Raw genomic sequence first — 14,510 nt, 5'->3', positions numbered from 1 at the left:
GGCCCTCAGCAGATGGGATAATGCTCGCCAACCTAAATAAACCTAGGAGACAATAGGCAGAAAGCATTTATTTAGGATAAAAAAATTTGCAATTTGGTGCACACAGATTCTGGTAGCAGCCTAAACAGTATCCAGCTAGAGAGTAAAAGTCAGGGGTTTTTAAAGGCAAAGAAGGGAGGCGCCGAACGTGATTGATTGCTAAGGTTATTACTAGAGTGAGGTCAAGTCCGTTGCTATGACAAATTGCACATGTTCTTGAAGAGTCATTGAAATATTTGTGGTTTGGCTCAGTTCAAAAGTTCATGGTTCCACCTTGGGAGGATGTGAGTAAGGTTCACTTCCTTAATGGCCTCCTGATTCAATTAAAAAACCCCTTGACAGACACAACATTGTAAAATGATTATAAATCAATAAAAAATGTTAAAAAAAAAAACCCTTGACATAAGTGACTCTATTTTGTTTTACATTTCGCACTACTCACTTTGACGAGATCAAACATTTACTCAGTCTACTAATTCAAATGCTTAATCTCTTCTGGAAACACCTTTACAGACACACCCAGGAATAATATTACACCAGCTATCTGAGCATACCTTAACCCAGTCAAACTGACTTGAAATTAACCACCACAGGCAAAAGTACAAAATTTTTAGAAAGAAATTCAGCAGAGTGTCTCTGTTCCCTTTCTGTAGTTCATAAGCACAAAAATATACAGAAAAAAAAAGTAAAGCACAAAAAGATAAATTTGGCTCCATCAAATAAGAGCCATAAATAAATGAAAAGGCAGGCCAACACTTGAGAGAAGATATTTGTAACACAAAAACTGAAAAAGGATTAGTATTCAGAATATATAAAAAAAAAACTCATATAAATCAGTAAGGAAAAGGCAACCCCACAGAAAAGTGGACAAAAATATTAATGAGCCTTTCACAGAGAAGTGAATATGTTGTCAGAGAATAGATTCTTGCCTTGCACAGGAAAGAATTCAAGAGTGAGCCATAGTAAAGTGAAAGTAGGTTTATTCAGGGAGATCCACACTCCACAGACAGAGTGCAGGCTGTGTCACAAGGCAAGAGAGGTGGCCCCAGGGTATGGAATTGTTAGTTTTTAAGGACTGGGTAATTTCATATACTAACAAGTGGGAGGATTATTCCAGCTGTTTGGGGGAAGGGATGGGGATTTTCTGGAACTGGGCCCCATCCACTTTTGGCCTCTAATGGGCAGCCTGGAAACAGTCATGGTGCCTGCGGGTGTGTCATTTAGCATGTTAATATAATACAATGAGCGTACAATGAGAATCAAGGTCTGCTGGAAGTTGAATCTTCTGCCATCTTGGCCTTAGTTGGTTCTAATCCATTTATGTTGTATCCTCAATGGCTATGTCATTCTTTTTTAAATTTTTAAATTTTTTGTTGGGGGTAGTTAGCGTTTATTTGTTTATTATTTTTTAATGGAGGTACTGGGGATTGAACCTAGGACCTTGTGAATGCTAAGCAGGCACTCTACCGCTGAGCTATACCCTCCTCCCTATGTCATTCTTTTAATGGTTGTGCCCTGCCCCCTTCCCTCCTGTCTCAAATACAGGCGTTCAATAAACACATGAAAAAGTGGGGCACTTCATAAGTAATTACAGAAATGTGAATTAAAGGATCCTGTGGTACAGATACCATGCTGACAAATATTTAAATGTTGGGCAATTGCAACTCTGGTATACTGCCAGTGGGAAGCCTATTTTTGCATTCTTTTTCTAGTAAAGCTGAAGAAGGTCATACCCTGCAACCCAGCAAGTCTGGTTTGTGACCCTTTAGTGAGTGAGAACTTCCATTTAGTGGGTCACAGTCAATGTTGTAAAAATCATTCAAAGAGACAGGATAATAGAGAATAGGATTTTTTAGATCCTCATCTGGTTTATTGGTAAATCTTTTGGTAAGACTTATTGACCTACCTCAAATCTGTATATATCCTGATACATTGTAAAGTGTATTTCTTCCTGTGGGTCTTGGTCAAAAAGATGTGAAGAGAAGAGGCTCCGGGAGGCTTGTGTGAGGATGCTCACAGCAGTTTTGTCAGTAACAGCAACGTCGTGGGAACAGCCCCAATGTCCATTGACAGGAGACAGGGTAATTAACTGTGCTACATTCTACACCGGGAATACTGTGAACGTGACTGAACAGTGGCTACAGTGCATCAGCCTGGAACCTGATCCTGAGCCAAAACAATCAAGTTAGAATGTATGGTGTTTGAGTCTGTTTTTCCGAAATTAAAAAATGTATTGTCGAAGGATACTTCTTTATGTGTAAAGGTTTTAAAAAAACAAGACATTAATAGGCACAAAATCCAGGAGAGTGGCTACAACAGGATTAGGAGGGAGAGGAACATGGGGGTTAATTTTTCTCATAACAGCTTTATTAAAATATAATTCACATACCATACTGTTCACCCATTGAAAGTGTACAATTCAGTGGTTTTTAGTATATTCACAGGAGTTGGGAAAGCATCATCATAATTTTAGAACACTTTCAACCACTTCAAAAAGAAGTACCACAGCCTTTAGCTATCATCCCCAAGTGCTGCCTACATCCTTCGTCCTAAACAATCACTAATCTACTTTTTGTCTCTGTATATTTGTCTATTCTGGACATTACATTTGAATAGAATCTTATAATATGTGGCATTTGTGAATAATATGTGCAATATATAGTATATATGTATTTACATGTAATATACTGTATACGTGCAGTCAAACTATAATAATTCTACCTAATAAAAATGAAACAGGAAAAAAGGGGACTCTATTTCTGGCACCAATCAGCGTGGAAAGGGTGGTGATGATGGTAATGTTGTGGGGCAGGGTTTGCTGAGTCAGTCCAGAGGGGCACCCAGAGGACACTTAGGTTACCCTTGAGCCAACTCCCGACTGCATCTCACTCTATTAAGCACAAACTCAAATACCTAGAGTCCGGACCAATGGCATGTAAACACCAACCAGAGCATCTCGTGGAAGGCAGGTCTCTCAAAGTCTGCTGAGCCCAGCAGACAGTCATATACATCCTTCCTAGGAGCAAGCAGTCCCCGCTGTGTGCCCACTCCCCACCAACAAAATAGCCAATTACATTCCCACTCCACCTGGCTGGGTCATACCTATCGACAAGAACAATATTCAATCAATCAATCAATCAATCAATATTCCTGCTGTAATTTTCTGGAATAACTGCCAGTAGGAAGACGATATGATTCATGGTGATGCTAGTCTCAGCCAGAAAAAAACAATCAAAACAAAACAAGTGCTGGATCATTGAGGATGTTGAATAAGCTTTGAGACAGAAGGTTCTGGGATTGGAGGGGTGGATTTTAGGATTCTAAGGAGTTTTCTTTGTTTCTTTAATACTCTTAATGTGCAGTATTGCCACTGGATGGGGTGTAAAGTGAAAAACTGCATGAGATTCACAACAGACTTTATAGTCACCTAGAGTTACTTGCTCTCTTGTTGAAGTTTCTCCCACTGTAAACTGATTGTATTGAGCTTTGGGTCTCAACCTTGATTGCAGATGGAAATTGCTTGCAGAGCTTTTAAAAATTGAGATTGATCTGGAGTGTGGCCAGGGAAACAGAGCTTTGAGAGCTCCCGGGGCGACTCTATGGGCAGCCAAGGTTGCAGCCATGCTGGAGGCTTTCCCCAGGTCCCATCCTTCCTTTTGCCTTGACTTTACCCTCTCCCCAGCATTTCATGAACTTCAGGGAACCTGTCTGCATCCTCCAGGGTGACCTCCAGTCCCAGCTGATGCTCCAGTCTTCAAATCCAGATTAAAGTTTCTCTGCCCTTTTTCTCTCTTTGGAATAAGATGTTACTTCACAATCCTCCATCCATCAGCTATTTATTTCCTTTGCACAGGCTGGCAGCCCAACTCTGGCCCTTCTCCCAGAAATAGGCACCTGTTTAGAAAAACCAGGCTTTCAGAAGGTCCCTGGATTATAACAGCTTCTGAAAGTCTTATAACCCTGACAGATGTGGTGCAGGGAAGTGGGTGGAGGGCTTGTTCCTGCCTGTGGCATGTGGCAGGGAGGCAGGAGCAAAAAAAAGTAAGAGCATTATTTTGAATTCCACAAGTCCCTAGGCTTGTGTTGTGTGTTGAACACACAGACTGTTGGGTCAATCCCTGACCAGGCATTGGAACGGATGTGGAAAGCTAGCAGCAGAAGAGAATCACCACGATACAGGTATTAGGAACTTCACTTCCAGCTCTGACCCCAACCCAGATGATGCCTCAGAAATTAAACCCAGAGCCTCAAACGATGACACAACACAAAAGAAAGACTATGGGTTAGAATGGCAGACAGCTACCGAGTCATGGCAAGAAGACAGGGTTTGCTGCCAGGAGACCTGGTTCAAATCCCAACTCTGTCACTTACTGGCTGTTCAATGGGTCCTTAGTAGAACTTCTAAGAGAGCAACGATGTTGTCTTTACAAAAGAACATTTTACAAATGTCTAAAGATTATTATGTGCCCCAGTGGAGCGCACCACTCCTAATTACTCTGTTATGAATCTGTCATGGTGAATTTATTGTCTAACCTTTTGCAATGAACATGATGCTTTTATCCCATCTAATACTTTGCAGTGGATATGATGGTTTTATTCCAAATGTACTCAATCAACAAATATTTATCAAGAACTTACTATTTGAAGCACTGGAAATACAGCAATGAGTCAGGTTGACAAGTGCTCTGCCCACTTTTGCAAAGAGACAGATAATCAATAAGCAAAACGACTATATAATTAAGGCAATAAATGGGGTGACACGATGGTGCTGGGTTGGGGCAGACTACTTTATGGGTAGTGTGTGTAGATGGTAGATAACACAAACTATCAAAGCTCACACAGGAAGAGATACATAATGTGACTATCCCTATGTCTATGAAGGAAACTGATTTTGTAGTTAAAACCCTTTCCACAAAGAAAACTCCAGGCCCAGATGGCTTTGCTGGTAAATTCTACCAAACATTAAAGATTATTACCAGTTTTACACAAGAATACTATAGAGTAAGAATACTTTCAAATCCATTCTACTGTGCTTGCATTACCTTAATACCAAACCAGACAACTACAAGAAGTATCCTTTATGAACATAAATGCAAAACGTCACAGCACAATATTGCAAATTGCATCAAACAATATATAAAAAGGGTCATACATCATGCCCACATGTGGTTTTCCCCCCAGGACTGCAAGATTGTTATAATATCTGAACGCCAATCAATACAATTCAAACTGAAAAAGAAAAACCACATGGTCATCTCAATAGGCATAGAAAAAGCATTTGCTAAACTTTAATGGCTAGTGCTAGTTTTTTTTTTCAGAACAAAACACTCTCAACAAACTGAGAAAAGAAGGGAACTTTCCTAACTTAACAAAACTGTCTATGAAAAACCTACAGTGTACATTATACTAAACAGTAAAGACTGAATACTTTCCCTCTAAGTTAAGGAATTAGAGGAAGATGTCTGCTGCCACCAATTCTATTAAACATTGTACTGAAGATTCGGGCTAGTACTGCTTAAGACAAAAATAAATGAAGGCATCAGATTGGAAAGGAAAAAGTGAAACTATCTGTATAGATGATATGATATGTCAAAAGCTCGATGGAATCTACCCCGAAAAGTTACAAAAGTAAATGTCAGGAAATAAGGTTGAAGGGAAGCATACAAGATAAGTACACAAAAGCCAATTGTATTTCCAATTACTAGCAACAGACAATTAGAAATTGGAATTTTTTTCATTTAAAATTTTCAAAATTGTCAATATTCATTTCATTTAAAAATGTTTAAATACCATGTCAATAGTATCAAAAAATATGAAATACTTTCAAAAAAGATGTGCAAGATCTGTAAGCTGAAACTTACAAAGCTTTGCTGAGAGAAATTAAGGAAGACCTAAATAAATAAAACACCTGATCATGGATCAGAAGATTCAGTATTGTGAAGATGCCTAATCTCTAAAAGATTTGATGTGATTCCAATCCAAATCTCAGCAGGCTTTTTGTAGAATCTCGGATAGCCAAAAGAACTTTGAAAAAGAACAAAGCTGGAGGGCCAACATTCTTGATTTCAAGAGTTACTGTAAACTATAGTAATCAGGATAGTGTGATATTGGCCTCACATTAGACAAATAGGATCAATGGAACAAAATAGCCCAGAAAAGGACCCACAGGTACCATGGATAACTGGTTTTTTACAAGGTTCAAAGGCAACTCAGTGGGAAAAGGATAGTTTTTTCAACAAGTCATTTTGGAACAGGATATCCACAAGGGGGAAAAAACAAGCCAACATCGACCTACTCATTGTACCATATACAAAAATTAACTCAAGATGTATCAAAGATGTAAATGTAAAATGTAAAAACTAAAACTTTATAATATCTAGTAGAAAACAGTAGGAAATCTTTGTGACCTTGGTTTAGGCAAAGAGATCTCAGATACAGCACCAAAAGAATAATTCATAGAAGAAAAACATAAACTGGACTTCATCAAAGTTAACAGTTTTTTATTCTTCAAAAGATATTATTGCTAAGTAAATGAAAACACAAACCACAGACTGAGAGATCAAAATTACAAGTACTGTTGAACTACTGTATACAACTACTGATGAAGTACTTGTACACAGAATTTCTGAAGAACTCTCAAACATGTAAACCAAGAGAAAAAATGAGAAAAAATTTAGACACTTCATTAAAGAATATATATATGTGTGTGTGTATATATATGTGTGTGTGTGTACATATGTGTGTGTGTTTGTGTATATATAAATATAAGGAAGGCAAGTAATGTTCAACATTGTTAGGGAAATGCAAAGTGAAACCACAATGAGGTAACGACATATCTATTAAGATAGCTAAAATTAAAGAGATCAACCATACCAGATGCTGATGAAGACGTGGAGGAACTGGAACTCTCCCACACTGCTGGTGGGAATGTAAAATGGCACAACTGCTTTGGAAAACAGTAAGTTAAACACACATCTACTTTATGATCTAGCCACTATATTCCTAGGTATTTACCCAAAGGAAATGTATGTCTCTACAAAGGCTTGTACACAAATGTTCATAGCAGCTTTATTTGTAACAGCCAGACACTGGAAACAACCCAAATGCCCATCAACAGGTGAATGGCTAAACAAATAGTAGCATATCCGGATATACAGTGGAATACTGCTCAGTAACAAAAAGGAATAAATTGTTGATAACATGCAACAATGTGCATATAACTCAAAATAATTATGTGAAATTATGTGAAAGGAGACCCACCAAAAAGCACATACAGGAGTTGGGGGAGGTATGGCTCAGTGGTAGCATGCATGCTTGACGTGCACAAGGTCCTGGGTTCAATCCCCAGTGCCTCTGTTAGGTGCGGGGAAATTTGTTTAAAAAAACGAGTTCATACAACATGATTCCATGTGTATAAGTCTCTAGTAAGCACAAACTAACACATAATGACAGAAGGCAGATCAAGTCATTGCTTGGGGATGGAAGTGGAAAGAGGGAGGGATTTACAGAGGGGAAAAAAGAAAGCTTCAAGAATGATGGAGGTGTTCATTATCTTGACTGGTGTTTTCATGGGTGTACACGTATGTCAAAACATATCCTACTGTACAATCTGAATATAATGCGATTTATTGTACGTCAGTTATACCTCAGTAAAGCTCAATAAACAGCTCTATAAATCTGTGTTTAAACAATTAAAAAGGCGTAAGCAACATCCCAAATCAGTGTACAATTCGACCCACCACATTGTATGTAGGTAAGTCACCAGGAAACTGACGGTGTTCCCGGTCTGAGAATTCTCGCGATACCCACCTCCGCGGCTTGCTTTGTTAACCTGCCTGCACTGCCAGGCTTCCGGGTCGAGTTCCACTCTGCTCTCCTCTGGTTGGGCGTGGGCTCCAGGTTAACCATAGGCTTCTCCCTACATAAAGTTTGGGATCATATAGTTAAAATACTTTTAAAATGCTTTTTAATTGAAGTATAGTTGATTTAAACTGTTGCATTAGCTTCTGGTGTATAGCATGGATGGACTTGGAGGGCATTATGCTAAGTGAAATAAGTCAGATAAAGACAAATACTGTAAGATAGCACTTACATGTGGAATCTAAAAAAATACAGCAAACTAGTGAATATAACAGAAAAGAAACAGACTCAAAGATGTAGAGAAGGAACTAGTGGTTACCAGTGGGGAGAGGGAAAGGGGCGGGGCAGGATGGAGGTGGAAGATTAAGAGGTACAAACTATCAGGTATAAAATAAGCTACAAGGATGTATTGCACAACATGGGAAGTATAGCCAATATTTCATGATAACTATAAACGGAATACAACCTTTAAACACTGAATTACAGTGTTGTATACCTATAACATAATACTGTACATTAAATATATTTCAATTTTTAAAAATGATATTGTAAACTAAATACATAAATAAATTTTAAAAATAAAAATATACATCTTGTAAGCACCCTTGTAAAGTGATTCTGTTCTGAGGATCTGGACAATGGCCCTGTGGCTAGAAAATGGTACAAGGCAGCCTCCCACCAGCCCTTCCCAGACTTGGTCTCCAGCTGTTATTACCAGGAGGAGCACACCAGCTTTCTGCCGACTGGTTAGTAGTAGGCTGGCTCACATAGAAACTAACTCAGGATTTGTTTTACAGAATTGCCATCAAAGGTGGTTCTTCAAAAGCTTCTAACCACCCCAAAGCTCAGTCCTTCCATACAAAGAAAGAATCTTACCCTTGCTGGACGCTGCTTCTGCTCTGTTCTAACGTGCCCGGCTGTGGCTGCTTGGGCATGAGCTGGACCAACGCGTGAGAGCCCATAGAGTCTTCTAATTCAAGAGAAAAAAAAATTTCTTTAAACCACAATTGCCTTCTCTGGAGCGTGAACCCTGTGAAAGGAGAGTTGGAGCGAGCACCTCAACAGCTCTGCGAAGGTGGGAGCTCCTGTCTAGAACCGAACCTGGCTCCTGATCAGCCCTCAATAAACTTTTGGATGAAGGGGGGCTATGGGGGTGCGACCATCCTGGAGGGGGCCCAGTTCCTCTGGGAAAGAGAGACTCTGGAATTCCCAGAGACAGAACAGGGGAGGGGACGAAGTGTGAGTTGCCACTACCGAAGATGGCAGAACCCTGGGGCTACACCCAACTGCAGAAGCTTCTGCCAGGCTAGAGCTGTTGTTCAGCCTACCTGCCCGGCAGCTGCCACGTCTGCCCCATGTCCACCCGAAATACACTAGGAAGGCAAATACCCGAGTCACTGGATGCCTGGCTCGCTTCAGTTAAATTAATAACGAAAGATCATTCCGAAATCATCATTCATTTCGGCTACAGGCATTTCGCACAATGACCAAGTATCTGCAAGGAGGGTTGAAAGAAACTGTGGTGACCTTGCTGGGGGTCCGATGGCCGGCTGGGACAGGGGGAACGATCCACGGGGGTTCCAGGCCGGGGCGTGGTGGCTCGGTGGAGGGGAGCCTCATTCCTGTGGCGACCCGACTGGGGCACAGCTGAATGTCCCGGAGCAGGCTGACTGTCATTTGGCCGTATACTCGCGGTTCTCGACGCGGCTTTGAGGCGGGGCCGGGGGAACCTAGGGAAGCGGCGCCCGCAATCGCCCCCGGCGGCGGGGCTCAGGCCCATCCCGCTGCTGCCGCCCCGCGGGTCCCAGGGCCTCCCAGAGGGCGACGCCCCAGGCCAGCTCCCCCGAGTCGGCGGAGCCACGGAGTCCGGGGCGCTGGGCGCAGCGCGGTGAGGAACTGCGCCCCCTGAAGGGCGGAGGGGCGCGCAGCAAACGGCGGGGGCGCGCGGGGCGCGGGGAGCGCGTGCCCGAACGCCGCGGGAGCAGGTCCCGGCGCTTGAAGGCCCAGGAACCTGCGGGGTTTTGAGAGGAAAGGCAGAGAAAAGCCATAGAGGAGGGTACTGGTGAGGTGGAAAGGAACAGAATAGTTTGCTTAAGGCTCGGAGGTGGCATCTGATGTAGCTGGAGAAGACAGAGGAGCGACATCTGCCCACAGGTCCATGGAGCAGACAGAGGAGCAACACAGGGAGACAGGGCTTGAGGCCAGGTTCGGAGGGCCTGGGGATCACACTCGGGAGTTAAAATTTGGGAGTATGCAGACTTTCAGGCAGATTGATAGGTAGATAGATCTTCTATATGTTTTATTTAAATTATGTATAATATGTTTAATATATACAAAAGAATACATGGACCACATGTAGTTATGAAACATGATGAAAATTACCACCCACGAATACACCATCCTGCGTTAAGAACCAGCACAGGTGATCCTCCCACGTGTGTTCTTCCCTTGTGCCGTCTTCCCGACTCCTCCCTCCCCACCCCAACCCCTCCACGCGAACGTCACCTCTCTCCTGAGGTTTTGTCTATCATGGCGTTGCTTTTTAAAAGTTTTTAAAAAATCTCTTCTTTGTACTCCTAGCACGTGTTTCGTTTTGCTTATTTGAAGCTTACAGAAATATCGCGCTCTATGTCATCTTCTACAATCTGCTTCTTTCCAAGCTGTCTCTATAATACATGCACATTGCCCGTACGCATAGACCTGTAATTTGTTTTCCCTGCTGGAAAATATTCCATGATAGGAACTGCCTAGGATATTATGGGGTCTGCAACCCAGCAGGGAAGGGTCAACATAATGTGGTCAACAGCAATGTTTGGGGGGAAAAAATCAAGTTTCAGGTTTTGAGCTGAGATTCTGCAATAAACCTATGATCCAGAGGGGAGGGAAGAAGCTTGGTGGGATACACAGCAAAATAACCAGAAGTGCTGTGTCAGCCTATCGAGGTTATGGGTGATGCCTGTTCTTTTCCTCATTTTACAATATTTCTGCCTAAATGGTAAAAGAGGTAAATAAAAGAGAGGGAAAAGAGGTAAATAAAAAGCAACTGGCTTTGTCCTACTGGTTCTCCCCTCCAAGTGTTTGTCTTCTCTCTCCAATTAGACTGGAAGCTCCCTGAGAGCAAGATTGATCACTGCCCCCTGTAACGACCCCAGCGCCCAGTATGAAAAATGGCTGCAGCCACTAAAGCTCACTTATGGGACAGAACAGCACTGAACGAAATTGAAACTGGTGGGGAGGGTGATAGCTCAGTGGCAGAGTGCGTGCTTAGCATGCATGACGTCCTGGGTTCAAACCCCAGTAATAGTGAAAAAATATATATGTATATGTATACCTAATTGCCTTTCCCCCTTGAAGAATGAAACTGTTTTCTCAAGAGAATGTTAACTTTCTTTCAGGCGACAGCACCTTCATTCCTTCAAAACCACGGATTAACCTTCTGGTGTCCAGGCTCCATCCAGATTGATTTCTGTACCCTCACCTCCTCCAGAATGGTCTTGACTGGAATGAGCCAGCTTGCCACGCTTCCAGATTATCTCCTATGTTTTTCTAGAACCTTCCCAATCATTTGGTTCAAGATGTTGGAGTCACTTTTCTTGGTCCTTTTTCCTTCATCTCCCTTATCCAGCCAGCTGTCAGATTCTATCAGTTCTTCTCGCCTAGTAGTTCCCCTAATTATCCCGCCCTCTGTTCCACGATGATGCAAAACTGGTCCCGAGAGAATGAGGGTCCATGAGAGTCTCCAGTGACCTGGGGGAACCAGATAGAAGGAAAGGGTGGAGATGTAGACCTATGCGCTAGTCCCTCCCTAGGCCCAGAGAGTGGTGCCTGTGCAGGAGCAGGGATTGTGAAAGAGGCTGCTGGATCACAGAATGGGGGAGAGTGGGGCACCTTGAGAGCTCCGACCAGGGATTATGCTTCCCAGGCTATTAACCAGTAATTGACAGGTATCAATAAAATTGCCTCAGTTGCAATCTGTGGCCACCTAGCAGTGTATGTGAGTATTTTGTGCTTGGGCCACAGTACCATTCCTGCTGGGGGAGAGACAGATGAGGCAGAGGAGCCAAAAACCGTCACCACCTCTTACAGGCACTCACTCCCTAAATATATTTTGAGCACTTCCTCTGTGTCAGGCATTGCTCATTACGGAGAGCATAAGAATAAATGTGCTCTCGTGGAACTTACAGGTGGGGGAGAGGGGGAATAGGAGACAAACCTTCAACAATTCTTTAATGTATAACAACAGGTTATGATAAGTGGTCTGAGGGAAAAGCACAGGGTGTAGGGAGCTGGGGGGTGCCAGCCTGGGACAGGGGAAACCCCCTGCCAGTGTCGCAGTCATCCTCAGCCTCTTCCTGGACCTCTCCCACAAGCTCCCCTTCACTCTGGCTCAGGAGGAGGAATTTACCCTCCCCCACTCCTGGACAGACCAACAGACACTAAGGCCCTGTCTTATCCTGGAGCCACTCAGACTCAACCAGCTCTGGACGTATGTTTTAAGCCCAACCAGGCCCCTCCCACCTGTCAAAACCTGGGGTCACCTGAAAAGAAACATGAAACACACCATCCGCTTCCTTCTGCTGCCTCCCCTCCCCACTGCAGACCCTCAGCACTCCCCTCTCCTGACTGTTGCAAAACCCTGGGGTTTCAGAAAGAGAACAGTTATGGCTGCTCCTCTGTTATGGGCTGAATTGCATCGAGTCCTAATCCCCTGCAACTAGAATGTGACTGTATTTGGAGATAAGGCCTTTAAAAAGGTAATTAAAGTAAAATGAGGTCATATGGGCAGGCCCCAGTCCAATATGGCTGGGCTCCTTATAAGAAGAGAATAGGACACAAATGCCAGCAAGCCTGGAGCCAAGCAGAGCCCTGCCCCCTGCCCCCCCGCCCCACCCCCTGCCTCTTGTTTATGGAAAAGCTGAAGCCTCCTGGGCCTCCCTGAGTCTCAGGAGAGCAGGCTCAAGCAGTTGATGCTTAGGACAACAGAGTCACAGGCTCACTGTCTGACACACATTCCTGAGTTGTTTTACAGGTACCATAACTGGCACCAGAGAGAGGGAGTAAACGCTAACTGCATGATGACCAGACTGCAGCCATGACACAAGCTGCTCCATCTAGAGCAGGACTGAGTCTATGGCTAGCACAATGCCAAGAACTGGCCTTAAAGAGAATGAGCCTAACACTACTGCTCATAATCATCTGTATCTTTGTGGGCATCAAAATAACTCTAGTTTGTTCTGCCCCTGTATGTAAGCAGGCAACTAAAACTGTCAGCAAAGAGATGCTTCAACCAACCCCAGGTTGATATCTTTTACCCTAAGACATCAACGCCTTTTTATCAGCGTGAAGCAGTTACAGAAGACAGACCTTCACCCATAATCCATACAAATGGAATGACATCTGGTGTGGGGGCATTTGTAAGCAGCTCTTTGCAGAAAACCCCGTTTGCCTTGTCACTTTAGCAAAGCTACATTGTAATTAACAAAGGCATCCCCATGCTTTACAAATCTTTCTACCACACAATGCCTTGCCTAACCTGTTGGTTTTCACCATAGATGGAAGAAATAGAAATGAAGAATCAGTAATTAACAAATGACCAGATCTCTTCCCTAGCTTCCCCTTCAGTAATCTTGTGAACAAACTGTGTGGACAAGAGTGCTTCTGAGGAAAAGGGGGTGGTGACAACTCTGACCCCTGTCTCAATGATCCACTGAGAGTACTTCCTGTTTTCCCTTTAAAACTTTCATGGCTGAGTCGAAATTCAGAAATAGTTTTGGGGGACACTGAGTCCACCGTCTTCCTCCCCAGATTTCCGGCATTCTGATTAAAGGCAATTTTTCTATCAACATTGTCTCTTTCGAGCATTGATTTTTGAGCAGCGAGCAGCCAAACCCAAGTTCGGTAACAAGACAAGAGGAGGGGCCCCAGGAAAAAGTGACTCTGCCAATGCCTGGATCTTGGGCTTCTAGCCTCCAGAACTGTGAGAAAATAAACTCCTGGTGTTTAAGGCGCCCAGTCTATGGTATTTGTTATGGCGGCCCTAGCTAACTGAATCCTCTTCCATCCTCAATTCACAGAGGAGGCACTGAGGCTGGGATGGGAGTAGGGGAGGGGCACTATTTAGATGCTGTGAGGATGGGACCAGGACCCATATGTGACTCCCAGTAGCAGGGAGTCCTGCCCAACTGGTTTCTCTACCTTTGGTTTGTACCCCCTGCTGTGTATGTAGATTCTTCTTTCTGAACACACCTCGGATTGAATTTCCCCACACAAAACACCTTCAGCCACCCAGCTCCACATACCCAGTAGGATCTGAACAAACTCCTTGGCTTGTACCCTAAGCCCTGCCAGTTAGAACCTAAGTCAATGTCTGCAACGTTAACATGCATGAGAATCACCAGGAGAGTGTGTAAAACGCTGCCTCCTGGGCCCCGCCACCAAAGGCTCCTGTTCAGTACGTCTGGGGTGGGGACCAAACATTGGCATTTCTAACAGGCTTCCAGGCGATGTGCACGCAGCCCTCGAATAGCTGCTCTGGCTAACAAGCCTCCTTTCCCCAGGGTCACCCACGCACCCGCCCCTCTAACAGAGCAGCTGGTTGCTTTTCCCTCACC

General features: G+C 43.5%; 1 protein-coding gene and 1 long non-coding RNA gene across 2 annotated transcripts; one reads left to right on the top strand and one right to left on the bottom strand.

Moving 5' to 3' along the window:
* Positions 1 to 2,123: 2,123 nt before the first annotated feature.
* Positions 2,124 to 10,043, bottom strand: LOC116666688 (translation initiation factor IF-2-like). Its single transcript, XM_032490519.1, has 5 exons — positions 9,960 to 10,043; positions 9,427 to 9,910; positions 8,776 to 8,869; positions 7,849 to 7,957; positions 2,124 to 3,933 (listed from the first exon to the last, which is right to left on the bottom strand). Exons 1-5 carry the CDS (start codon positions 10,041 to 10,043, stop codon positions 3,868 to 3,870), a joined length of 837 nt encoding a protein of 278 aa, XP_032346410.1. The 3' UTR covers positions 2,124 to 3,867.
* Positions 10,044 to 10,119: 76 nt separating this feature from the next.
* On the top strand, positions 10,120 to 11,892 carry LOC116666511. The gene is made up of 2 exons (XR_004323413.1): positions 10,120 to 10,321; positions 11,295 to 11,892. It is a non-coding gene; the product is annotated as an uncharacterized LOC116666511 (long non-coding RNA).
* The last annotated feature ends 2,618 nt before the right edge of the window (positions 11,893 to 14,510 follow it).

Source organism: Camelus ferus, chromosome 10 (genome assembly GCF_009834535.1).
Source record: "Camelus ferus isolate YT-003-E chromosome 10, BCGSAC_Cfer_1.0, whole genome shotgun sequence".
In the NCBI taxonomy this organism is placed as follows: domain Eukaryota; kingdom Metazoa; phylum Chordata; class Mammalia; order Artiodactyla; family Camelidae; genus Camelus; species Camelus ferus.
This window is presented reverse-complemented; position numbering and strand designations above follow the sequence as displayed.